Raw genomic sequence first — 27,338 nt, 5'->3', positions numbered from 1 at the left:
AATCTGTTGTCTGGAACTCGGTTTAGGGCTTTACTCCATAGTACGCATAGACGTGCTGACAACAGACGTAGCTATAGCTGTGGAAGGCCATTCCAGACATTTGAACATTACACTTTAAGGACATGCACCATAGAAACATCATAAAGGAGCTGAAAAAGTCCCTACGTTGCTCTTTAATTACACAACTTGATTAAAAAATGAATTTATATGGTCGTCTGCAATATGATTTTAAAATTACGTCTCTTCAACTATTGAACTTGTCACATCTTAAATCTGAGCCATTACATGTCAGCATTTTGGTTATCTGTCGCTTAGGTGTGCCACATTTGGTTCAACCTTTCAATAACGAAAAAATTAACCCCAAACAAAAGCATCTTTCTTTTGGTGGTCTGGTTCTGGGTTGAAGGGGATCCGATTGTGAGCCCAATAGTAAGAAGAAGTTAGTAAAGAAGGAGTTCTGAAGAAGGTTTTCTGAAGACAGTGGCATTCTGAACGTTTCAGAAACTAATTACAAAGGTGGATCCAGAACCAAATATTCTACTGGGGGAGCATTTCTTGGGAGGACCCAAATTATGAAAATCACTCTGTTACCTTTTACGGCCTGTTTTAAGGGAAAGGCTTACGTTTGGGCCTTTTTACACGCTCTTCGAAGGGGAAAATGAATCATGTGTGGTCCCCCTTCTATATTATACTTGTTAAAAAAGATTGCTTCATTTTGGGGGGTGCGGTGGGAGCATAGTCCCATGCATTGAATCATAGATCTGCCAATTATTTGTATCCTGGATTCACATCAGCATGCCTTTTTAGAAGTGGTTTCCTCCGAGTGCCAGCAGCCAATATGGAAACTTAACGAAAGAGGGCGTCAAAGCAGCCAGCCAGGGGTGGCCAGTCCAGAGGAACAGCGTCTTGGCCTGCCGCAAACTTGCCGGAGTTTTACCGTCGATGTCCCGGAATCCATACTCATATCCTACCTCTGCCGTGATGAAAATACGACCAGTTTTAGTCATGATTTGGGGATCTAGAAAATAAAGAGATGCCAGAAACAGTTGTTAGTTGTGTGTGCGTAAACCTTGACTCCCCAGAATAATTCTAAACATAATCAATCCCAACCTGTCTTTCGTCTGCGTCTCTTCCACCAAAGAAACCATGAAATGTGTGCGGCTAAATAATATTGTTGCACTGATTTGATATATTACAGGCTCAAAAATTTTAAGTATGGTTAACTGTTAACTTCGGGTGCTGAAGAAGTCTTTCATATGCTTGCCACTTACAGTGTCGATTCTCAACCCATATCGCAGGCGTCAACAAGACAATTGTCGGACATTTCATCACAATTGCTACAAAAATGATGACGTAGTGCCTGTCGTTTAAGTTCTGGACTTTGCTGGGGTTCGTATTTTGTATTCTTTTCATACTATTTTTCGATAGTCTCATTGCATCACCGGACTTGGTGACAAAGTAGACATGCATTTTGTGCACGAACCAATTACGAAACTGAAACGAACATCGGTTAATATTTTTCTTCAGAATTTTACCTATAGTTAAGATGCTTACAATATTACAAAGGAATGCATAGTATACCAGAGATTTTGTGAAGGAAATGTTTTGGACAATTTGAGTTTTTAGATGTTTACAAAGAAGCTCAATAGTGAACATAATATGAATATAAATCACCAATTCCTGATTCTGACTGGCCAGGTCTACTGTATTGACATTTTACGGTAGCAGTCCAAGATACAATCTAGTGGCGCACCCAGTAAGAACAACATTGGGTAGGGGCTTGGACCCCATAACCATTGGTGCCCAAGCCCCGTCCCCCTTGCAGCACGGGTGACTGAGGCGCATATCGGAGCCAGTCTTTCAAGATGTAGGTGTCTGTAGTATCGTCGGTTTTCAGAAAGGAAGAAAAACAAGACAACCTCTTTGGGGGAGCTTAAGCCCTGAGCCCCCCTCCCCTTAGGTTCACCAATGTTCGTGGAATGGGGTTCCCTAATTTTCGTTTTCTGTAAATTTGTACAATTTAATATAATATCTGATTCCAAATCTTCCGCGCAACACAGTGTGAATAGAGATATATCTTCATTTGGCATATTCATAAGGTTGAAAGTAATGTTTTGTGGTGTATTTATCTCACTGTTGAAATGTGCATAAAATGCATTGCTTGTTTTGTCATCCAATTCCATTATCAACTGCAAATGTCGAAAAGGTTTATTGACACTTTCTTGTTTGAAACGACGTATAATTGTGTATGTTCATGTTTTTCTAAACCGTTATTGCCCGTAAGGAGCTCTGTATTCTCATCTATACCAGTTCCAGTTCCTTGAATACACAGAAAACTTTCAAATTGTAAAAATTATATTCAGCTATTCTTGGCTTAATTTTTGTAGCATTACCTTTTGCAAGATGGACAACAGCTTTTCCGGAATACTCGGTTGACTCTCCGTACTTCATGGTGTATTCCTATCACGGTATCAAAATCAATTCGCAGATTATAATAGCGAATATTGATTAAGTGCCTCTCGCAAGTCTTCCCAAACCACAATAAGTGTGTACAAACAGTGTGAAAGAAATATTGATCAGATGTTCCCTCTGTGCCCTTTTCTTTATGGTTCTTTTGGCATCTGCACGTGCTGTGCCAGATTGTACTGGCAACGCAGTCCCACGGCCGTCTCGTATCAGGCCTTATAAATGTTTACATGCAGTCTGTCTGTCCATCGCGTAATCCATGTAGACGTCTGGTGTATTCTTACTCACGTAGCTGTCCCTTTCGAGATCTGTCCTGTTCTCAGCGGTCCACGTGCCAAGAAGAGTCTCCGTCTTCACTGGTCCTGGCCACAATGACAGCATGGCAACGTTGTGTTTCTTCAACTCCAGGCCACAGTCCACCGCCATGCGATCACACTGCACAGCATAACATCCAACATGATTTGACTGATTTTTCATAAATACACCGAATGTTCGAAGCATTTCATTAAGATGAAAAAAAATTTAAACATGACATTCGAGGAAAGATTTAAGAAAACAAAGACAACAATGCAGCTATGAATAAAGCAAGACAAGAAGACACGGAGAACTGACCTTTTATCCGTTTTCAGTTTAAAATGAGTTTCACCTCTTACCCCAATTTTCCCCACGCCGTACGGTGCATTGAAGATATAGATGAGCCCCCCAGGTGATGAGATATTGACGATGAGACCGTGTTTCGCAGGTACCATCATCTGAGCAGCGTGCCACGTGGCCACGTAATGGCCCCTACAAGAAACAGGATTGAGTTCATGCTATAAGCTGTTTGTCGTCTCCAAAGTCTGGCAAGAATGATCCATCATAATTCCTTGTATCCAATTAACTATGCTCAAATAATATAAAGGAAGCGAGGATTGTCCGAAATAGTTGGCTACGTTTGGAAATGACACACACACCCCTGTCGCTAGTAATTTCAAAAGACATTTTGATATAGTGCCATAGTTCCCAAGAAGCAGTGAAGTTTGTGCAGGAAATTTGGGGGTGGGGTGAGAGATTGGGGAAGATGGAGCAATGGAATTGCCCAGCCACGAAAATTTGAAATTAAAGGGGGGTTGACACCCTCTGACTCTATGTCGATGTTCATGATATTGATGTACATGTATAACATGCACTCAGAATGGCATATTTCTGGCCTTTTGAAATTGTTTCCTATTTTGAGTAATATTGAGTGCACTTTTTTAGTCGTTGGAAGTCTGAAAAATTCTTCACAATCCGCTTTATTTGCTTATCAAAAAAGTAGGTGGATGATTTAATAGCTAATCCCCCATCTCAAAATAGTGTGGGGTGTATACACCCACCCGGGCCATCCTGGAATTACGCCCATGCCAAGAACTTGATTGGGACCAACAAGCTAGACCCAGTCCTTGCTGGGAAGAGGCCACTTCTCCAAATTAACTGCCGACTTTTCACCAACATTATCTGACGCTGCTGGTCCAAGGACCTACCAATTTCGACATTAGTTCCTGCTGGTCTTGGTCCAGTCTTGGTGCATTTTTTTCTGGAGTTGAGCCTTTAGGAGTTTTTAGAGTAACTTTTTGCAACCATTTTGACACCAATTTTGCGAAAATGCAACATACTTTCTCACGCAGCGCTTTTATTCGAGACAGGTCAGGTAAAAATGCATACCCTTTCCACTGCGGTGCTCAATACACACGGACTGCATGGCACACACATAGCATTGACACCCGATCCGACTACCCACAGCTACTTATAAGTGTGGCCTGTGCAGCTAAATGGCCATGCTCTGTGGTGCTAATATATTATGGTATGGTGCAATATATAAGGCACACATATAAGTGAGGCTTGTACGAGCTTTCTGCCTCCAATTTTTTTGACGCTGACTAGCCTCACTTATAAGTGTGCCACTGTATTGCATCATACGATAATATATTAGCATCACAGTTCTTGCAGGCTATTTTGCTGCACAGGCCTCGCTTATAAGCAGCGATGGGTAGTTAGATCTTCAAATGACCGTAACAAGAACACTTTTGATTGCGTTCAAACTTCGCCTTTGTAAGGAGTGTAGAGTCTGCACATGCATACGAGTTCAAAAATTGAGCGAAGCAGGGCCGAGTTCGGGGGGGCATCCACCCCCCCAACTATGAGATGGGCTCTTTTATGGTTAACTCCATTTCCTCTACGCGGGGATGTCTATACCGGAGCAACTCCAGATTTCTGCAGTTTAAAGCCACCAATGTGATGAAACGGAGCAAATAGTCACTCATTGTTATTTTATGGAACTTTCTACCTCAATCCAACTCTGTTGATCGTGTCCCACATGGATACAGGCAACTCCCAAAACGTCTTTCCAGTCGTTTTTAGCAGCTCCTATATCAGTTCCAATATGGGAAAGACAAATTTGAAATGCCTGTTTTTAGAAGCATATTACGAAAGAAAATAAGAGGGAATGGAAGAATTGGAAAGGACAAAACATGCTAAAATAGGAACAAAACAAAGACAAAGACAGGAGGAAAGGGAATACAAAAATCACTGATGTGAAAAACCCATGGAACTGATAGCCCCTTTCCACTTTTGACGGTTTGTAAGGTTGCTGCACATAAGTACTCTGTTCCCCTATGCCAGAAAGAGCTGTTACTAATTCCTAGTTATTATCCGATAAATTACCCATAAATTTGATTGGCCATGGCTCACCACGGTTCTATACGATTAATTTTTGTTGTTTTGCGCAGGAAAAAATGAAAGCTTACTGATATTGCTGAGTACGCGTTGTTCACCAAGATATCGAGTCGTCCATTCTGCTCCTTGGAGATCTTCTCAAACAGCAGCTTGACTTGCTCATCATCCCCATGATCACATTGCACAGGGATACACTTGCCTCCTCGTCCCTCAATCTGAAAAGGAAAACACACCTGCCGTTTCTGTTGGATTCTTTTGGGTTCTTTCACGTTTGACGTGAGGTGCCATGGGGGGTCACAAGGGGGATCTTGCCCCTGGGAAAATTGTTTCCAAAGTACAGGGGGAGGAAAAAAGAGCGATCAAAAGAGATGAAAAATTGTCGACTTGCTTAAAATACCTCAATAATTATCCCCTTTCAACGTTCGTTTATCAGCCAATAAGTGCTTTGCCCCCGGCAACTTTTCCCATCGGAAAGATACTTTGCCCCAAGGAAAAATCCTTGCAACTCTCCCTGTAGATGTCACTAAAAGCTGAATCTTTTATCTGTTTACTTGATGCCTCCAACCGTACGTCTGGACTATTGGGCAATTTTCTTCTAGACAGAAGACAAAATTTTAACTCTCTACATCTCTGTGGTATATAATATAAATACTTACTCCAAGTACTGTCAACGTCTGGCTGATATTAATTGGAATTTTTGAAAGACTTCAGAAACCAGATCCTTGATTTGAGCGTTTAATTTTTATTTTGCATTCAAGGCACATGGATGCGGTTTTTTGTAATAAATCAGTGCTTTGTACAAAGCAGAACTACAAATTGGGAACCAGGTCTCTTTGCCCTGCCCCAAAGTCTCTCCTAAAGCTGCTGACGTCACAGTTGAAGTAACAATTTTTAAAACTCCACCTATAGATTCCTTGGTATTATCCTCTATTACACAGTTTCATTCATATGCTGTATTCACATGGAGTATAATACAGTTACATGAAATGAATGTGGGCGACGAATAGGTAATAGTTATAACAGTATATATGTGTGAACATTCGACTGTAAGCATACATTTACCGTGTATCTACATTTTTGTGAATTTACACTGGGGCTAGACAAGGACCGTTTTCCATTTTGCGAGACAGTACTCAGAAAATGTGGGAAAAGTAGGCCTATCTCACTAAAAGAAGTAAACCTTTAGACCTTTTCATTACCTCATCCGCTGTGTCTCTTAATGATCCAGGCTTTCCCTTGCCTTTTGGGTCCAGGGACCGACCTATTCACATTCAAAGGCAAATACGTTTAGTCGTGGGCCCAACAGAACCAAGGTTCGGAGTTGGGTCGAACTGGCTGTCTTAGTGTAGCAGTGGATATACAAGGAAAAGGATTAGTGTGAGGATGTTCACGATTCGAATCTCACAACATCAGTTTTGAAACGTTAGTCAGTATACTACCACAATTAGCGGCCTTGTCTTTTTCAAAGGGAAAAACCCTCACTTCAACATGTTATCGACTTCAGTCTAACTTAATAGCATGGTACCTATATTTCACAATAAAATACGATAATGTATATTACTTCCACGTTGCAATAAAAGCATTTCATTGCAAAAGCCTATTTATTAATAGCGGTAGGTAGTCGGATCAGATAGTGAAACCATAGCGGTGGAACGTGGAAATACCAGTGATGTACACAGTGGCACCAGCATCTCCGAGCTGAAGAGCAATGCCTTTGCCGATCCCACGGCTGGCCCCCGTCACCAGACAAACGTTCCCGGCAAATGGTCGACCCGCCATCACAGTTGAAGTCATTGTGCCATTAACAATTCAACATCATTGCTACTGTGGTCTAGCACAGAGCCAGCACCTAAAAATGACTCTAAAATTCAGGGTTAGGCAAATAAAGATAATTCATTCTACCAGGCACTGAGACAGGATGCCAAACTTGATATAAAGTCGATCTAGGCGATCACCATTTAACCCTTGGTTCAAACAACCGCTATAGATGAAGGACGTATCGGTGAAGTTTTATCAAACAATTTCAAAAACACTTGTCTTTGAATGGTTCAAACTCTAAGGTTCAACAATAAGTTAACAAAGTGTCATTCATGTAGTGACATTACAGTGCACCGAACGTGTTAGATCATAGTTCATCCTAGCCTGAACCCAAATGTTACCCAGAGAAAACTCATTGTGACTGCCTCAAAAAGTCAATTGACTCCAAGAGGAGTTTCGGTCTACTTTTTAACAGATGCACAAGACTTCTATGTATCTGTGCCCCGTGATTATTATTCAAACGTCTGTCTTAGGTTTTACAAACGTATGTGGAGAACAACTGTACACTTGCACTGTCAAAGGCTACTGGCTAATGACGACTCCGTCATTTACACAACTTCACAAGTTGGAACTAGGCCTCAGATGATAGGTGTTACACAATGAACACTATAAGTCCCAGACGTTAGCGTTAGACAACAATCTGAAAATTAATCAAAATAAATGAAAAACACTACTCACATCATAACCCCAGGAAGACCATGAGAAAGGGATGGCCCAAACCTAGGTAAGTATATGTATATGTACCTGTACATCTACACGAACGTGGTATATTGCAGGGTGTGTGTGTATACTATAACATTAATAAGCACACTTTAATTTAACTGACAATCTCATGAACTTTTCCAGATTTTTATCTTTTCTTTGTACGGTCAAAATAAAACTGAACTCACCATAGAGGGCTCTCTTAAGGTCTACAAATCACAGGAATGATCTGGGAATCACATTATAATCAAACTGTGAAAATACAACTTGGTTATTGATAAAGCCTTTTTTGTGGTGAAATTCACAAATCAGACACTGCTGACTGTATGACTGCAGAGAAAATATGTTCACAATGCATCCTTGTACCCAATGCGTATTAAAAGGCATGGCTATCCAAAAGCCCTGGGGAAGAGCTTATTTTGTTAATTAGGCTGAACCTCCTAAATATGATGTGATGGTTTGCAGACATGTTATGCAAGATCAAACTACCAAAGTGTACCAGATTAGAGATTATACAGTATATTCCAAGTATTGTGGGGATTAGAAATTTTTTTAAGAAACCATAATATAATTTTGACTTAAATTTAAACAGAGATTTGGCTGCACAGCTGCTACAGCAACACTCGTGTACGGAGTTTATACATTGGTTTAGCTATTGAACAGAGATCTTCACCACGTAGTTCTTGAGCTGCTGAAGAAAAAGTATGAATATCTGTCATCGAAAAGTGATAATTGAGAAACGCTGTGACGGATGACAGACATGCGTGTGGGAATCTATGTCCATAGCATGCACATTGAAATTTGTCTGCCTGAACTTCATCGTAACCAAACTTTAAAGTTCAAACCCTATCTTCCATATCCTCGGCCTGTTTTCGTGCCGATACTGTCGATGGACTCCATCCGCCCCGAGCAGAGGCACCCCCTCATCGGTTGAAAAGAGCCGTATGGGTCGGGAGTGTTTATTTTGTTGGGAAGGGATGTGACTGCAACGCGTGCATTTCATAGTCGTTCGTGAACAAGCGAAGTTCAGTTCCTACCAAAGGAGCCTCCGTTGCGCCCTCTCTTGGTCCCTCCTTGTTCTTCGAGGAGTCTGAAGCTGTGTAATCCAAAAATAATAATTTTGCTTTCGTGACTTTAATTTTAACTCTTGAATGTAACAATGGGGAACCTACATGTACATAGATTACTTGTACTTCAGAATCTCTCACTGACCACATCTGATCTACGCATCTAACATGTACACACTGACCACAAGCGACCATTGCATAGAAAACGCAGTTCACAAGGTGTTTGAAAGGTCCTGTAAGTAACATCGGGGCTTAGTCATAATTGTACACTAATGAAAGAGAAAGTTTTATCAATAATTGTGGGTACGTCTGCTGGATAAATGTTAAAACTTTCGGTAGTGCTGGCATGACCTGGGGAACTTCTGAAAACAAACTCAAATCTGTGATAATGCGTGCCCTTTTTAATTAAACGAACATGGGCGTTTCATAACAGTGCGCCTCCAAGAGTTTGTGACGCGTTAGCTAATCACAATGGGTGACATCTGTCGACCCAAAGCACGTTTGGAAAGGGTCGACAGATTTTGCGCGTTGCAAATTCTTGACGGCGCACTATTGTGAATCGCCCATATCGTAATTCCTAACAGAATTTCAAATTAGTTTAATAACAAATGGCTTGATCTTAAAAACTGGACCACACTAAAACTCATGCTCGAACTATAATTTCAAACTAATCGGGATGCAGAACAAGTTAGGCTTGCTTTTCATTCCGGGATTTTCATTTTTGGGATGCTTTTCATTTTTTGAGAAACAGATCAACAACCTAGCAACAAAGTTAAATCGTGAACCTTAATTCTATGAATTTTCTATCAATGGTGCCAGGTCTGATTCCAGAAAAACATTCTGCCCTTCCATAAAAAATGACACGTCGGTATAACGCTAGATCTGGCAATGAATTACTGACTATTGGTCTGCAATAGCCAATGCATTTAATAATCTCTCTGCTTACAGGTATGAACTTAGCAGATGCAATCCGCCTAAGCAGCAGCACCTCCTCATCGGTTGAACCGCTATACCGGTCGGGAGTGTTCATTTTTTGTTTGTACCGACGAGCACACAACACATGCATCTCACGGTTGTTCGTGAACTGGCGAAGTGAAGTTCTTTGTGAAGAAGAGTTGTTAGGAAATCGCGCCCTCTCTTGGTCCACCTCGGGGCTCATAAAGTTGAAAAACGAGTTCACAGAGCGATGTTGATATCCTAAAACGGAACCATGTTGTGGTTTTTTTCTTCAGTGCCCTTGATACTTCCAAGTCTAGGTGGATTTATGGTATTGTCCGCACTCGGGTTGTTGGCAGCTTGCACAGCCACTTTCCGCCCCAAACAGAAGCACCCCCTCATCGGTTGAAAAGAGCCACATTGGTCGGAAGTGTTCATTTTTGGGTTCGCTCGTCACCCAGCGCCTAGACTTGACTCAAGTCGGGATCTCAGTGATGTCTTCGTTTCTACTTTGGATACATATCAAGACCGCGTGCCGTTACTTGCTTCGTGGCCTCTTGTGTCCATTGATTACTATGGGTTCAATTCAGAAATCCCGACATGACGAATCTGCCGACCGTTTTTACACAGCGAATGGGTTCATCTACCAAAAAGGGTACCAGACAATCACATTGCCGGACTTGTTTTTACGACGTTCATAACTGTATTTTAATGAACGAGTCTATCTACAAGTCGGAAACTTTGATTGGTGGAAATTCAGTTCACATTATGTAGGATCATGTCGTTCATATGCAATTATGTATAACTACATATCACCGCCGGGGGTCCGATTGGCTTATCCGTCAAGTCGCAATGGGGTCAAGTTCGGGCGGTCTGTTCTTGACACAGGTTTCTTATTCTCGCACTCGAAGGGCGGGAACACTACTCAGGAACACTGTTCTCGGAACAGGAACACACACCACCTTCTTGTCAGGGTTTTACAGGAACACGCGGAAAAAACTCGGGATATTTTAATTTCCGAACAGCTGCAAGAATTAAAAGAGATGGCTTAAAAAGCCAAAGACAACGGGAAGTTTGGCAAACTTAAAATGAATTATTTTTTATTACACAGAAATGAATGTTCTTGTTAAAATAGAAAAAATCAGCCTAGTTATCCAAACATTAACTCTCGAATTACGTACATGGACGCTGCCGTGTTGCATGTCGCTCGCCATTAAGTGCATGCCAGCAACAACGGAGTATGTTCCCGGCGTTCTAGCGGTCGACTCACGAACAGTAAATCGACCAATTCGTGAACATACGAAACCAAGCCGCTCGAACTCAGCCCTGGTGTCATGGAACACACGTTGTACAATGAAGGCTATCAAATGACGGCGCCATAGAAGGGTTATGTGAGCTGCCTGGTCGAGCGCGACGACCGTGTAATGCGTACCGCGCCGGCTGAAGGGATGGCTAGGGGAGAGCAACGTACGTCCGACTTGATTTAAGTCTACCCAGCGCCTGAAAAGGGCGCTGGGAAGGGCTGATGGCCTTTCACGGATTTTAGTGAAGGATATACGCTACACGGGATCACAGCTAACGACGCCCAGATCGAGACTGTGGGTAAATTTCTGCCAGCTGTGAGAACTGGCTAAGTACGTCATATAGCCGACACTTTGTGCGTGCCAAAGCATTGCCATTGGCAAACCAAAACGCGACTACGACTAACCTCACGTCACAGGTCGTGTGCAATGTAGCCAATCACAGTGCAAAGCCATCAGCCCTTCCCAGCGCCCTTTTCAGGCGCTGGGCGACGACCAAATTTTGGGGTAGCAATGCAAAAGCAACAATTTTGTTCCATGGGCGTTCTTGAACCGTCGCGGTGCAGTTACTACAAAAGGAGCCTCCATTGCTAGGAAAATTGCGCCCTCTCTTGGTCCATCTCGTGGACGCCCATTGCCCACACCACGAACTTGAGCCCCTCCATTGGCCCCGTGCCCTTAGTCTTGAAATTGGGAATATAATAGTCTCCATTTGCAACGCAGAGGATTGCCTAAATACAACATCTGTGACCCAATATGTGCACTTCCAACTTGTGTGAAAATTAATTAATTTAATTCAAAGATGGATTTGCGCCGGGGAGATGTAAATTAATTTTGAATTTGCTCTGCCCGACATGTATTAAACATTTTATACTCAGTGTATGTTCCGGAGGCTTGTGAAAAAACCCACAAGCCTACTTGGGTAGGACTCGAACCAACGACCTCCTGCTTACCTGTGTAGACGACTGTGTGAAAATCTTGTGCGGTGCTTGTCCATAAACAAGTCCAGCTTCTCGCCAAACTGCGCCCAAATTCCTCAATGTGTCTGATTGGTTGGTTTTGGAAAGAATGAACTCTGCGTGTTTCCCTGGTGCAGTTTTTGGATCTAAAGAAATCGTTCAATAACGTTCGTTTCACCGCGGTCGTCTTATCAACGAACTTTACAATACAGGAGTGAGTGGCAATAAGCTTGACTGGTTTTCATGGACTGAAGCTAGTGATTGCAAATTGGTGACAATTATTCTACTTCTGCTGTAGTAAATTTTGTAGCGCCCCAGGATCAACATTACATCCTCATAGGTTAATGACCTTACAAATATTGTTTCCAAAGACTCTATCATTGATTTTTGTGACGATACCATGCCACTACTTTACTCCTGCCAAGTCTATTAATTTAATGAAAATAAACGGTGCACTTAACAGGGACATGGCTAAATGGTTGCTGTGAACACTAATTAATTGCCAATTAAACTCAAAGTATGTGGTTATTATACTCAAGCCAAACTAAGCCAAAGCGATAACAATTTAAATGTCGAAATCAATAACACTGCCAGTTTAAATGTCTCGTAATAAGATCTATCTCTTATACAGAGAGTTCATACTGAAAAACCTGTACGGAAAGTCAACAAGCGCATGGGGATTAAAGAGCACCTCTATTAAAGGAAAACATGTTTTCTCTGTTCGAATAAATATCGAAGCGTCCAAATCGAATGCAGTGTCATTTGCCTTCAGAGCTCAATTATAACAAGCTAAAAAGGGTTGTTTTTTTTCTGTTCATGCCAAGATGCGAATTCCGAATGTAGACTGCGTCATTCTGAGAACACAGAGAAAACGAGGAGAACCCTCGTCCTGTGTTTGTAATGGACAAGCCCTTGTACGTGCCGAACAATGCACGTAGCCACATGCATGCATTCCTAATAGGTGCTCTTTAATGCTCTCCCCCAACACACATAACATTTGTTTCATAAGAGGCTAATCCTACCACACTCTGATTGTATGGGTCAACTCATGTCCCTCGACAAACATGACCTAACTCAACAGTACTGAGGGAGAGTCGTCCTAGGCTTTTCTGGAGACTCCCCGGACATTGTTTGATCGACTCAGGGATGGAATAATCTAGAAGAAAAGCATACTCTCACTTGAATTCACTACAGCTGTAAAAGTCCAACCTTGAAATTTCCGCCACAATTATCAACTATAGCTTTTGTTTACTATTAGTACAAATACATAAGCTACTAAGTCTGTTTCACGTGGCAACCTCGTTCCCCCATTTATCAAATCTAAATCAGGTGAACGTAAATTCTGGTTCCTGGAGTGTTAAGCACTCAACAACACTCCCATATCTTTTAAAGTGTTTTGCTTAGTACTCTAACAAGCTTGAAAAGCACACAACCAATACCAATATCTGCTTTTTAATGCGTAAAAGGGGACTTTTGTTGGTAATGTTTCCACTGCTTATTTTTTGTCTTTGTCGAAGATTTGTTTTCTGTCATCTGGTCCAGGTTTATTATTTATATATATATATTTTATATTTTTCAATTTGTTTCTAATAGCAATTTTAAATTAATTTTGTGTACTGCACTTCCTTCACAGTTATGGAAAACAGTGCACCAATGAGAGGTTCTTCGGGTAAATACAGAAAATAAATTGAATTCTTTTTATTATCTGGATTTGAATTTAAGACGTGTCTCCACACAAGCCAAAATCAGTCAACAAATTTCCCTTTTTTTGAGCGTCTTCAATAACATTGCAGTAAAATATCGGTGCATGACAACTTGATCAGAATGCATGTATCTAAAATGAGCTATCTGAACCCTGTACCCCATGCATTTGAGGTGAATACAAAATAGGCCTACATGACTTATACTGTCAAGGAAGCAACCCTATGTAGCACACTATAATGGTCATCTTCATTTGCAAAGTTCTCTTGCAGACTCCCCTACGTGATGCACGATCGCAGCAAACTGCTGCAGGCAATCGAAAGCGAAGAAACGAGCATGGTCATTTCTTACATTGCCATGGTTACAGTTTACTATTTGCCGCGGCTATGAGCCAGAAAGGGATCTTGATAAAGCCAGGGATGAGTGCCGCGACCCATGTGTGACCAGACATTGCGCATGCGGTCTTGAGACGCCGCCAGTTGAGCGGAGGTTGGCCGTCGACATCAGTGAAGCCGTACTCCTCTGCGAGCTCCGCCGACTGGAGGATGCGCCCGGATTTCTTCATTATGTTCGGGTCTAGATACATGGATTTCGATGAAAGACACAGAATTAAATAAGGCTATCGATCAGTGATCAATACACTATGAAATTCCATACATTGTCGAGGAAAATATTGGTATTTGCGGTATGCAAGATCTTCCTACCACTTGCCAGATGAGCAACAGCTTTCCCCGAAAATTCTAGTGACTCTCCAGACTCTACGCGATCAACCTGTTAAAGAAGCAACAAAAATGGTGGAAAGAATATATTTCAATCAACACAGACTAAAACAAATTATGTAATTTTACATCTTGTCAGGTGTGGGAAATCTATGCAGAAGTCATTCAAAGCACTTAAACAAAGCTTAAGGTATCGACTCATTTTAATTTGATATTCTTCATTACGGGCGCTAGGCAGACTATATCAACGAAAGTGAAGAAAGGGCATCGGAGGTAATAAAATTGGTAAAGTGAACACACACACACTTCGTGTGAGCTAGTTTTGAGTGCTTAGAGTGAGCTCTTCCTTCACCAGTTACTCACAGAATTAGCTCAGCGATCTATAAGGGTGGTGTCGATGAGCCAAACTTCCTGGGTACCAATACAAGGCATTATAAACGGGGGCTATTCGATTTAAATTAAAATTTACCATAGCTTGTTCATCCTTTTTTGCAGCCTCTGGTATAGAAGCCATCATGTCCATGAGCGACTCTGTTTTGACGATACCTGGCCACAGGGAGACGCAGGCTACGTTGTGCGTTCGCAGCTCCAGAGCACAGTCTGTAGCCATGCGGTCACACTACAGTGATACACATGTACATTATCACATTGTGCATGTATAAAATACGTTTTTCGGATATTGCTGCAAAAGATGTTGTGGTTAACCCATGAACGCTTGGGGGTATTGGAGGATAGCAATGCAAATGCAATAAATGGTGCGGCTATGAATTTACTAGTGGAGGCACCAGCATCGGGGGGGGGGGGACAAGGGACACAGCATCTTGGGGGAACCAGCTTTCAGTGGTGTGTTTTTTTGGGGGAAGCTTTTGTTAGTCTGGCTCAATATCAATTCTTCCGTTTTTAATGGGAGGGGGGCCACAAATTTGTGAATGGGGTGGAAATGTGCCTCCCCCGGGCTACACCCCTGAATGCAATGAATATTACTTTTTCAGGTCTGGGACAGAACGGCTTTAAAATGTAACAATTAGGCCCGCAGGCCTGATGGCCATCTAAGCACGAGAGTAGACCGCTGAGATTTAAAAATCATTCTTGTGACCCCCCAAAAACAAAAAGCATTCCCAGTGTGGTGCCATCTGCGATCAGTAGCGTTTGGGATTTTTTCAAAAGATGCCAAACTAACAGGAACGACTTGCAAATAAGTTCCGAATATGTATAAACTTGGCGAGATCAGGAACAATACCATACCTGCATGGACACTTGAATATAAATACTTACAGCAACTTTGCCCACACTGTATGGGACATTGATGAAATAGTGAAGTCCACCAATGGACGAGATGTTGACTATCAAGCCCTGCTTGGCCGGTATCATCAATTGGGCAGCGTGCCAAGCTGCAATGTAATAGCTCCTTTGAAAAGATAGAAACGTCCCACAACTAATCAGTACATAGATGTCTACCTGCACATGTCACTGCTGCAATGAATGTATGAATTAGCTATCTTAATCCCAAACGAAAATCTCATATTTCATAATGTAGGCCTATCCGCTGCCCAAAACGGCTCCGTATACCTTAGTCCAACCACAGTTACGTCATCCCACAGAGTGGGCGGAGTCTCCCAAAACTTTTTGTCTCTGGACTCAAACAGCGTCTACAACGAAAACAAACGGGAAAATCGAAAAGAAATTACAGCACTCGAAGACATAAACCATGTTTTATGCACAAGCATCTTCCAGCTTAATTATTAATTTCGGATACTGACGGTATCTGGAAGAGCAACGTTCCAACAACTCATGTTTTTAAACAGAAAATAGGACCGTGCATTATAAATACAGTTTAAAACGTGGACGTTATGATACGGGAAAAATATGTGCTTCACCAGACTGAAGCGTTCGTTCAAGACTGACCAAGTACTTACTTCGTGCCATAAAGTCAACATAAGTTTTTCCAAATTATAAATTTCAAACCATTCTTTGTCAAATATTCTATTTTATTCAAACGCCCTTCTAACCGTTTTTATCGCTGGCGTGAGTCGAACAATCCCCTTAACACTTGTACATCGAAACAGGCACGTGTGTGGCACGTATACTACATGAGGTGGCGCAGAAAGCAATAAATCAACGGAGATTGGCATTCAGTCATTCTCTACTCTCCTGTGCCATTAGTTTAGGACCTACCAAGAACATATTTCTTCACATTCTATAAATACCTCTGGTTATAGAAAGTCAAACAAATTAACAAATTTAACGATTTTGTTCAACACTTTACTAATTTTTTAACCACCCCTCTAAAGCCAATATTATGGTGTGTTCCTCCGCCAGCCGGTACAAGTAGGCCTACTTTATCTCTAGAACCAGCCACGTGATGGGGTCGCGACCAATAGGAACAGGGGTTGTTTGAATATACTAAGTACCTCATCGAAGAGATGCGCTTTATTTTATAAGGATTTCGTTCTCAGAATCCCACAAACGGCAATTAGTGTGACAGAAGAACCGATAATCTTTTCCAAAGGATTTTAAGGATTCAGGGTAGCAAACCCGATGGAAAGACATTTGCAATGTACTATAAAGGTGGATGTGAGTCCGGGGTACCCTAGTTTATGGTTTGATCACAACAGACTGGCTTGAAGAGCCCAGTTAAAGTGCCTACCTTGCCTCCGGCGAACGCGTTGTTGACAAGGAGATCCAGGCGGCCATTTTGTTCCCGAGAGATTCGTTCAAACAGACTCTTCACCTGTTCGTCATCAGAGTGATCGCACTGTACAGGGACACACTTCCCGCCACGTTCCTCTACCTAGTCAAAGTGGAAGCACTAAAGCATGAAAACGTGGCAAGTGTTCCTCCCGTATACAAATTACACATGTGCACGATAATGATAAACAGTAAGAAACCAAGAGCATGTTGTACTTCAGTAACTCTACATCCCAAAGACTGTTTAAGATGTGACTGTGAGAGGGATTACATGTTTGCCAGGATCAAACTCTTCAAAACATAACTACATAATACAGCAGCTGTATACCTCTTCAGCTGTTTCTCTGAGTGAGCCTGGAAAGGCTCTGTCATCGTTCGGGTTCAGCGTTCGTCCTGTATAGAACAGAAAAAAGTTGCACGTCATAAGGCGAGACAGCATCCAACCCACAGCATACCGGGGTAAAGTCCACTGATTGAAGACCATAGTGTAAAAGCAGCATAGTGCCAGCCCCAATAACAGACATTCCAACACCTCTGAGGTTTCAGAAACACAAATGGAATTACTATCTGGTCCCTTTCCTATTCAATTTTTGTGGGTTAACCAATTACATTTTTAATATTCCCACAAAACAAAATAGCCCCTCGAAAAGTTATTTTTTTCGAATTCTGCTTGCAACAATTTTTCAAGTGGCAACCTTCAACTTTCTTGGGCACTTAAAGCTACATTTCTACTGTATCTTTTACCATACTGCTCTCAAATGGAAGCCCAAAGAGCAAAGAGGAGTTAGTTCTGGCAAAGATTTACACGATCTCATCGTTTCGGGCTGCCATACATTCTCCTTGTTTAGAGGATAATGTGGAGGGAACTTTAAATGCCAATGCGCAGGCCAGAAATTATCTCTTGAATTAGTCGACTGCACCAACAGGCATACCTGGGCGGTTTTGTTGATAGGCCTGTAATAAACTGTCTCAATGATCGTGTTGAACAAAGCCGAAATTTCTGCGGTTACATTCTCGCGCATAACGTCCTCGTGCCCAACATTTCTTTAAGTCCTCAAAAAACGAATTTGCATACTTAAAACCGAACCACATTATGAGTAAGGCAGGGTATCGCCATTGATTAATCTGTTCTGTGAATAAAGGCGCTTCCTGGACAATTAAGCGATCTGGACCAGTAATTGAATTTTCAGACTGTACCTCGCAGGATCTATGCAAGGCCAATCATGATTTTGTAATTTTGGGGTTGTTCACAATATTGATCCTATTGTCGTTTAATTTGTATCTGCTTCTCATGATCAATTACAGATCCACACAGGACTACATAGACCTAAACACGTTGCAACTCGTTTGAATTTCAACTTACAAGGTAAAATTTGGCAGGAATGTTGCATGGAAATTGTAAAGTAAAAGCCAGGGAAAACATGGGGAATATTGACGCTTGTGGGAGCTTGGTATGATCTCATGACAGGATCAATATGAACGATTCCGCGGTTGTTGGCATTACGCCGAGTGCCCTAAATGCATATGTGCAGTCATTGACTTTCATGAACGCTTTCTTCTGGAATTATTCTGGGAGTGAATAGCCCCGTAGTTTACAGCATTTTGTGCTTTGAATAATCTTTATTATGTCATTTGCACAAAAGCGAATTTTACGTGATTTCATGATCACTCCCTGTGATGAAATAGCGCATTTTGTTCCGTGTGAACCCAGCTTTCCAGCAGAAGCGAACATTTTGTTAGCCAGTCTTAGCCAAATTTGTTCCAGGTCTTTGAACACTGGTGGATAATGGAACAGTGAATCAACATAGGAAAATATTTTTCACCATGGCATAAGTAGGTCTAATATCAAGAATTCCTCTCTCTGTATTTCCTGGTCAAAGCAATAGTTAGTATTTAATTGCAAACAGAAAATTATTGCTAAAAAAGGTATTGCTAGGATATTACTTGCCCAGCTTGTCCGTCTAATATCTGCAGGCAGTAGACGGGCATTTTTGGAATGCTTTCTATTATTCAGGTTGCAATCCCTTCTGTGTCCTTCCTCTATGGTCTAACAGACAGGGCCTAAATTATTGCAGTACTTTGTTTCCGTTCATGAAGAACATGATGATAACCAAAATCAAAGGTGGGAGTCTTTCTTTAAATCTGGTCCCACGACACCTGATGTTCAAACTGAATGGTTCTTAAGCCTCAAGGGTCAATGGGGTGACCAATGTGAACCGGTGAAAACGCTTGTGCCCATATACGCAACCTAAGTTGGGCTGCGTCAACCCAATTTTGATGGTCGAAATTAATTTCTAGTTTGTTTCAACTAAAAATTGGTTGTGGATGGAAAAATGAACCAGAATCCCCCAAACAGCTTATTTTGGGGTAGTTGCAATTTTTCATTCTCCCCCGAGTTAATTAAACTGAAATGAGAAATTTTCATCGGCCGACCCAAAGTGACGGCATTTATACTGACGTTACTGTAGCGTAGCTTCAGGTTTAAGAGTATATAGACCAGGCTGAGAATCCAAATCGGAGTGTGGCAGTCAGTTGCCAAGTGCATCTTTCTCATACGAAAAGACCGATACAGAGGTATCTGACACTGGATTAAAAAATGCAACACTGTTGAACGTTTACGACCATGTAAAGGTTAGTATAACAATATACATCTTGAATTCTAACAGCGAATTATAACGGCATAATTAATGGCTGAATTAAGTTACCATTAAGCCGACACATTGGTGAGAAAAACTGACTGGTGATTTAACGGCCATAAAATTTCCAAAGAAAGGTTTAAGTTAGGCCCCATAAAAGCTGTTTTGGCATTATAATTAGCAGGAACAAACAAACAAATATGAGCTGGACATCACAGTGTGTTTTGAGTTGTCACTCTGAAGAATTTACTTTACTTAGACTTCAAATACGAGACCTAGCAACACTACTCTACTGCAGTTATAAATGATAAGAGCATGAATCAGCGAAATCTTATGCGTGGGTGGAAAGATACATTACGAATGTGCATGCACGGCAAATTCCCGTATGTTAAGTGGAACATGAATAGCTAGACGCGACATTCGAAATCATGTTGCGCGGTAATTTCACCACAAAACTGCGTCCTGTTTGTCAATACCCGTGATGTAGACCGTTGCCCCGGCTTCTCCAAGCTGCAAGGCGATTCCTCTGCCGATTCCCCGACTTGCCCCTGTCACCAGGCAAACTTTGCCAGATAGTCGCTTGCTGGCCATGATGATCTATCTCTACGCAGGGCTAGGGTGAGAGAACATGAGCTATCATAATTGACCCGTCGCAACATGAGCTAGCTAGCTCTTCAGGTTGTACTATGTACCGTGATCAGACACTTTTCGTTACAGTGGCTCAAAAAGGACGTGAATTACCGAAAAAGTAGTTCAAATCGTGGAACTATAAGGCTAAAAAAGTCCCGGTTTCCTGTCAAGGTGTGCGTTGACGTAGTAGACCTACACGTCGGCAAAATCAAAAAGTTCTTTATTTTGCATAAAACGATTTCCAAAAGCCGCCAAACTTACTTGATCAGGAGGAATTCTGCTACCGCGCGATTTTAACGCGTTGTTAATGAGTAGGGTTGAGTAATTTGTACGGTGAAGGAATCCCCCTATATAGGCCTCCATACATCACGTATGTTCATGCCCCATAGAAACAACGTTCTTTGCAAGCGCGCATGCGTACCTCATTTTCAAACCAGGCAACGATTTTTCGTGCAAGCAGACGACGTTATGGCGCGGAATTTTTCAACGACTGACCGCGTAAAATACCAGAGTGTAGAAGCATCAATAAATTTCGGGAGGATCTAAACAGGACACCACGAACAACACACACTTTTCCTCCATTAAGAAGATTTTAAATAATGTTAAATCTCAGAACAGTATAACAAAGTAGATTTTACTAACATACAACAAAAAAAGTCGAAATTGCTAAATTTTCCACTAATTTCATCGATTACTTTTTAATAGAAAATAAGTCTTCTGAGACAAAAATCAAGCACCAATTTAAAGATTAACCCTTGATGCATTGATTTCAGAGATTTATTTTGAGTTGGAAAGATAACATTTTTAATAAGGAGGTCTTTTGAGTCTATTTCAGTGTCGGTGAGGCAGTGGCGGTACATACGAAAGCAGTGCACGCAGTGGCGATGGACATCGCGGTATACGACAACGCACCCGATCCGACTACCCACCGCGCATATAAGGGAGGTCTGCGCATCAAAATAGCCATGCTCTAACTGTGATACTAATCGTATGGTGCAATAGAGTAGGCACACTTAAAGTGAGGCTGGTCAGCGTCACGAATGTTTGCAAGCAGATTGCTTGAAACAGCCTCACTTGTAAGTTTGCGGACTGCATCACACGATAATATAATTATTATTTTAGCATCACAGTTGGAGCATGGCTATTTTGCTGCACAGGCCTCACTTGTAAGTAATAGTGGGTAGTCGGATCGGGTGCACAACGATACATGTAACGACTCATGCATCGTCACTTGCTAAGAACAAAAGTAGACTGGGGTGAGAGGAGATTTTATTTTCTGAGCTGATTTCCCCCAATTTTTTTATATGCAACTTGTCTCTTATAAGCTAAAACAGACAGGTTTTGAACGTTTACAACCATGTAAAGGTTAGTGTAACAATATACATCTTGAATTCTAACAGCGAATTATAACGGCATAATTAATGGCTGAATTAAGTTACCATTAAGCCGACACATTGGTGAGAAAAACTGACTGGTGATTTATCGGCCATAAAATTTCCAAAGAAAGGTTTAGGTTAGGCCCCATAAAAGCTGTTTTGATATTGTAATTAGCAGGAACAAACAAACAAATATCAGCTGGACATCACAGTATGTTTTGAGTTGTCACTATGATGAGTTTACTTTACTTTAGACTCCAAATACGAGACCTAGCAACGCTGCTCTACTGCAGTTATAAATGATAAGAGCATGAATCAGCGAAATCTTATGCGTGGGTGGAAAGATACATTACGAATGTGCATGCACGGCAAATTCCCGTTTGTTAAGTGGAACATGAATAGCTAGACGCAACATTCCAAATCATGTTGTGCGGTAATTTCACCACAAAACTGCGTCCTGTTTGTCAGTACCCATGGTGTAGACCGTTGCCCCGGCTTCTCCAAGCTGCAAGGTGTTTCCTTTGCCGATTCCCCGACTTGCCCCCGTCACCAGGGTGAAAGAACATGAACTATCATAATTGACCCGTCGCGACATGAGCTAGCTAGTTCTTCAAGAAATCCTATGCGTGCGCGGGTATGCGCGCACAGTGCATGCAGTGGAGATGGACATCTCGTTATGACAACGATATATGTAACGACTCGTGCATCGTCACTTGCCAAGAACAAAAGTAGATTAAAGTGAGAGGGGATTCTATTTTCTGAGCAGAATTTGCAAAGAATGTCATATACTGCTACCTCAAGATAATTTCATTTCAAACCAGAAAGTGGAGCTGAAAATTTATTTTTCATATTTAATTTTTCCAATAAGGTTGCACTACTCTGTTTTATCAAGCTAAATCTTGCCAAGAATAGAAGCTTCTTCTTTGAGTGAGATGACTGAAACCAGTGCCTCTTGTCATTTTTATGTTGTTTTATTGATTTAAAGTTGTTAATTCATACTTCTCATAGTAACAAGGCCATGCACTCTAAAGTATATGTGTATGCACATCTCTTCTGAGACGGGAAAAACCGCGTCATCGCACCACTTTTGGACCGAGCCCATGACCTGCAACCTAAATCGGGGGGGGGGAGGCGTTTAGAGTGAACTTTCTGAGGGGGGCACTCAGGCGGGGAGCCGACTTTTTGAGGGGTGACGACTAGCACTGACAACATATTAACTGGGGCTTGTACACAACTTATGTCCAATTCAAAATTTCAGATGGGGGAGGGGTTAGTACCGGTACTCCTGTTAAGTTTTTTTTTCCAACGAAAGAGCGATGTCCCATTCCTGACTTGTCACGGCCGTCACTTCCTAAAACAAAAGAAGCTGGGTCCACCACACTCGTTCCAGCTTGAGCAGAGAGAGTACAGCGCCAACCCTCTTAACAACTCTAACCCCCATAGAGCTGTATACAGAGTATAGTGCAACTTCAGACTTGGCCAGGCACCAAAATCCCCCCCCATTAGAGTGGGTCGGGTCTCCTAGTGAAATTACCCTACATATGCAAATTTCCCATGTGCCTATTACAATTCGCTGAAAGACTTGATAATGCATGCTGCCCCTTGACCCTCCACAATGCACTGCGGTCTCACCGCCATGTTCGTCCTTCTTTTCGAAGCGGAGAAATCTCAGGAGCCAAAGTGGGGAAGGGAGGGAAGGGTGCGGCTGGGTAAGTATCACTAGGAAACCCGACCCACACTAATGTGGGGGAGGAGTCTCCTGCGTTCACACACCCCTGCCCAGTCTACATATGCAGAGTGGCACCATGCCCTGGAGGAGGGTCGGTGACGGGAGAATAGTTGCCAGAGAACACAGGCGGGCGTCTCTTAAAGCGAACACTCACCAAAAAACAGAGGTTTCTACGATGAAGAATTCATTGTCCGGTGTGGGACAGTGCTGGATGCTGTCCCGACCGCCGAGTGCAAGGTCGCTACGCCATGAGCCGTCTCGCTCCGCAGAACATCCTTCAGATAGCACTCAGTGAAGGTGGAGGGGGATCTCCAGCAAGCCGCTTCGGCAGATTTCCGTCAAGGAAACAACTCTGAAGTATGACCAGGATGCGGAGGCGGCCCGAACATCATGGGCTCTGATGTGAGATCGGGTCGTATCGTCATGTCGTGTCAGCCAGTCCTGGTTTGCGAAAATGATGGCCGAGACTGTCCATTGGGCAATAGTGTCCTTTGACGCTGGATGAAAGGGCTTTGTTGTTGTGATGAAGAGTCTGGAGCCAGGCTCCAGGCGATGCTTGGTCCTGGCGAGGTACTACTTGAGAGTGCGAACCGGACACCATTTCTTGTCAGAGTTATCTCCCAAAAGCGAGGCTATATCAGGGACAAATATATCGGGAGGCCGGAAGACAGGCGTCTGGTTCTTTGTCAGGAACTCAATGGCTGGGATGAGGCGAACCCCGTGCGGTTCCCAGCGGATTTGACCTTCGGCAGTTGACAGAGAATGTAGCTCGCTGCCACGTCTAGAAGTGACGACCGCCGGGAGGAACGCCAGTTTGATGCTGAGCTGGAGGCCAAATGCATCAGAAAGGGGCTCAAAGGGGGGACCGGAGATAATGCGCAAGACGCTTCCAAGGTCCCAAGATCGTTTGACGTGAGAACGCTCGACAAACATTCTCCAAAGGAGGTTGTGGATGGCAGCGTTATCAGAAACCGTTAATCCATCGCTGAACCCCTAATGAACATCCGCGAAGGCCGAACAGTAGTTGCGGATGGTGGCAATCTGGAGGCCCGAGTGAAACAGATTCATGAAAAGGTCTGCAACGGAGCTCACAGAAGCTTCAGTTGGAGAAACATTGTGGTCGTCGCACCATCTAGTAAAATGTTGAAGTCGACTGTTTGCGTGTGGACGGTCGTAGGCCCGGGCCACCATGGACGCAGCGTCTGCAGAGAGGCCTGATGCTCTGAACGATCGTTGGACAATATCCAGCACATCAAATGAAGATTGCTCCATGCTGGATGGAGGATTCCTGAACTGGGCTGATGAAGAATGTCCACCCTGGGCGGAAGGATCAGTGGTCGACGAACCAGGCGCCTTGTCAGTCTCGGGAACCACGATTGGCGAGGCCAGAATGAGGCAATGAGGAGAATTTGGTATGTCTCTTGCTCTATCTTGGATATAACCAGCGGGATGAGAGAGATCGCAGGAAAGGCGTACGCCAGAAGGCCGGACCAGTCAACTTGTAGAGCGTTGGTCGCCCAGGCTCGTGGGTGAGGAAACCTGGAGCAGAACGTCGGAAGATAAGTATTGTCGGCCGATGCGAAAAGGTCGACATGGGGACGTTCGATCTCCGCGAAGATCTGACTGACCACGCCTGGATGAAAAGTCCATTCCGTCGGATGGATAGTGCCTCGGGAAAGAGCGTCTGCTATGCTGTTGGTTGTTCCTGCTATGTCAGTGGCCTGGAGGGAGCTTCCATGATCGATTGCCCACATGAAGATCTGCCATGTAAGGACGCAAAGTTGAGGGGAGCGAGTGCCGCCCTGGTGGTTGATACGCCACCACTGTGGAGTTGTCGCTCTGGATTCGAAACGAGAGACCCACTAAGTGCTGCTGGAGGTGGCGAAGAGCATTGAATACTGCCTTAAGTTCCAGCAGGTTGATTTGTTTGTTGTGGAAGGAAGAGTCCTAAACCCCGGATGCGTGAAATGGAGGAAGGGAGCCCCCCCCATCCGAATAGCGAGGCGTCCGTTGCTATTGTGAGGTTCGGTCTGGGGGGAACGAAAGGTCGACCAGTTGACAGGTGCTCGTTGCCGGTCCACCACCGGAGGTGATTGCAAACCTCCAGCGGAAGAGGGATCGAGGTAGAAATTGGGTCGCACTTGGGGCGGTACCGGGACAAGAGATGTAGTTAAAGTAGCAGCATCTGCTGTCGACACCATGGGACGAGGTTGACCTTGACCAAACTGGCCATTAGTCCAAGAAGACGGAGCCAGGCTAGCGCCCGAGGTGCCTCGGATTTCAAAAAAATGAAGGACACATTGTTGTAGATTGAGGATGCCTCTATGAAGGTCGAGGATCGCTCTGAGGTTGGTCAGCCGCTGTGATGGGTCGAGGGCCGATTTGATGAGGAACTCCAGGTGTGTTGCGACATCGAGGGTGAGAGGAGTGCAGGCTCTGGCCCCGTCAGGGGAGTGACCGACGATCAGCCAGTCGTGGAGATATTGAAAAATGAGAACGTCGCACCTTCGTAGGTAGGTGGCGAGAGTCTTAGTGATCCTGGTAAAGACCCTTAGTGAGGTTGAGAAGCCGAATTGAAGGGCCCAAAACTGGTAGGTTTGGCCGCAGTACTTGAAGTGGAGGAACTTGCGGAACTGTTCATGTATTGGGATATGGAGATACACGTCCCGTAGATCTTTGGAGGTGGCACAACACGGGACTGGTAGGGAGCGAAGAACCACGCTAAGTGTCTCCATTCGAAACCGCCTTGGCTTGATCAACTTGTTGAGCGGTTTCAAATTGATTATCGGTCGCCATTTTCTTTCTTGGGTGTCAGGAAAAGGACGACAGGAAACCAGTGGATAGCTGGTTTGGATGTATCGGCGTTACAGCTCGTTTGTGTAATAACGTTGAAATCTCCTCCTCCAGAGCCAGGCGCTTGGACTCGTTGCATGGGACAGGGGAGGCACAGAAGACCATCCCAGACGGCGGGGGGGGGGTTCGTGAACTCGAGGGAGTAGCCGTAGGCAGTGGTGGAGAGGACCCAGCTGTCCGCGGTGATTTCCCGCCAGAACCCAATGAAACTGCCCAGACGGCCGCCGACGGGTTCGAGATCGGCGGCCGCCGAAGACGAATGGAAGTAGTCACCAGCGCCGTCCCCAGGAGGGACCAGGGGCACGGTGCGAGAACCAAAAAACCCACAGCATGCAAAGAACGAAATATTAGAATAAGCATTCTTACCAAGAGATACGAAATCACTCTTTATTTTGTGAGAGGAATCAAGTCAATTCACAAACGCGAAAGGTACGGAACACAAACTCCGAAAATGCCATAAAAGACACGTCCGTAAACGATAGGCGCTGAGAAAAGAAGGACAAACATGGCGGCGGGACCGCAGTGCATTGTGGAGGGTCAAGGGGCAGCATGCATAATCAAGTCTTTCTGCGAACTGTAATAGGCACATAGGAAATTTGCATATGTAGGCTGGGCAGGGGTATGTGAACGCTGGACACTGACCGTTTCAATAGGTGTACAGTAATTGCCCATGTGCACACCGAGTGCATAGTCAACAGTTTGCTTCCAAACATGAAGACATTCATGTCGTTACTCTCTCTACAAATCTGACCCCCAACGCCGAGTAACGCCACCAGCGAAAACTGACAGAACAACTCTGACCTTTCTCCCCATTTCAATCACCTTTCCTCTCCGCTCCTGACACAAATATAATAATGATGCTTCCTTGGCATGCTGAAGACACTCTTCAATCCGGAGTGGCACGTCAATATCTAGCCCCGAGTCAGTCTGTATCAGCTGCCGGATGTGGCAGCTATCCTCTCTGCTGGGGATGACGTACTCTTCATATACAAGCAACGGGGCACAACGAAGTTACACTTCATCACAGTTGTCTCAGAAGTTCAGTCGTGATTCTGGCGTGATT

The 27,338-nt window shown here is 43.4% G+C and overlaps 3 protein-coding genes across 3 annotated transcripts; all 3 read right to left on the bottom strand.

Annotated features, from left to right (window-relative positions):
- Positions 1-141: 141 nt before the first annotated feature.
- Positions 142-10,691, bottom strand: LOC110984755 (dehydrogenase/reductase SDR family member 1-like). The gene is made up of 9 exons (XM_022245230.2): positions 9,694-10,691; positions 6,825-8,776; positions 6,360-6,421; positions 5,232-5,375; positions 4,772-4,851; positions 3,120-3,252; positions 2,755-2,901; positions 2,394-2,460; positions 142-1,018 (listed from the first exon to the last, which is right to left on the bottom strand). Exons 2-9 carry the CDS (start codon positions 6,952-6,954, stop codon positions 804-806), a joined length of 978 nt encoding a protein of 325 aa, XP_022100922.2. The 5' UTR covers positions 6,955-8,776; positions 9,694-10,691; the 3' UTR covers positions 142-803.
- Positions 10,692-12,323: 1,632 nt separating this feature from the next.
- On the bottom strand, positions 12,324-20,348 carry LOC110984754 (dehydrogenase/reductase SDR family member 1-like). Its single transcript, XM_022245229.2, has 8 exons — positions 20,164-20,348; positions 17,380-17,444; positions 17,011-17,154; positions 15,933-16,012; positions 15,639-15,771; positions 14,833-14,982; positions 14,349-14,415; positions 12,324-14,220 (listed from the first exon to the last, which is right to left on the bottom strand). The coding sequence occupies exons 1-8, from the start codon at positions 20,276-20,278 to the stop codon at positions 14,006-14,008; spliced, it is 969 nt and encodes a 322-aa protein (XP_022100921.2). The 5' UTR covers positions 20,279-20,348; the 3' UTR covers positions 12,324-14,005.
- A 4,085-nt stretch (positions 20,349-24,433) lies between these two features.
- Positions 24,434-26,157, bottom strand: LOC147798732 (uncharacterized). Its single transcript, XM_087137791.1, has 2 exons — positions 25,564-26,157; positions 24,434-25,284 (listed from the first exon to the last, which is right to left on the bottom strand). Exons 1-2 carry the CDS (start codon positions 26,155-26,157, stop codon positions 24,511-24,513), a joined length of 1,368 nt encoding a protein of 455 aa, XP_086993917.1. The 3' UTR covers positions 24,434-24,510.
- Positions 26,158-27,338: the final 1,181 nt, after the last annotated feature.

Source organism: Acanthaster planci, linkage group LG06 (assembly GCF_054643075.1).
Source record: "Acanthaster planci isolate LZ-2023a linkage group LG06, COTS_SCS, whole genome shotgun sequence".
NCBI classification, from domain to species: domain Eukaryota; kingdom Metazoa; phylum Echinodermata; class Asteroidea; order Valvatida; family Acanthasteridae; genus Acanthaster; species Acanthaster planci.
The sequence above is the reverse complement of the archived record's forward strand: the minus strand, read 5'-3'. Positions and strand labels throughout refer to the sequence as shown.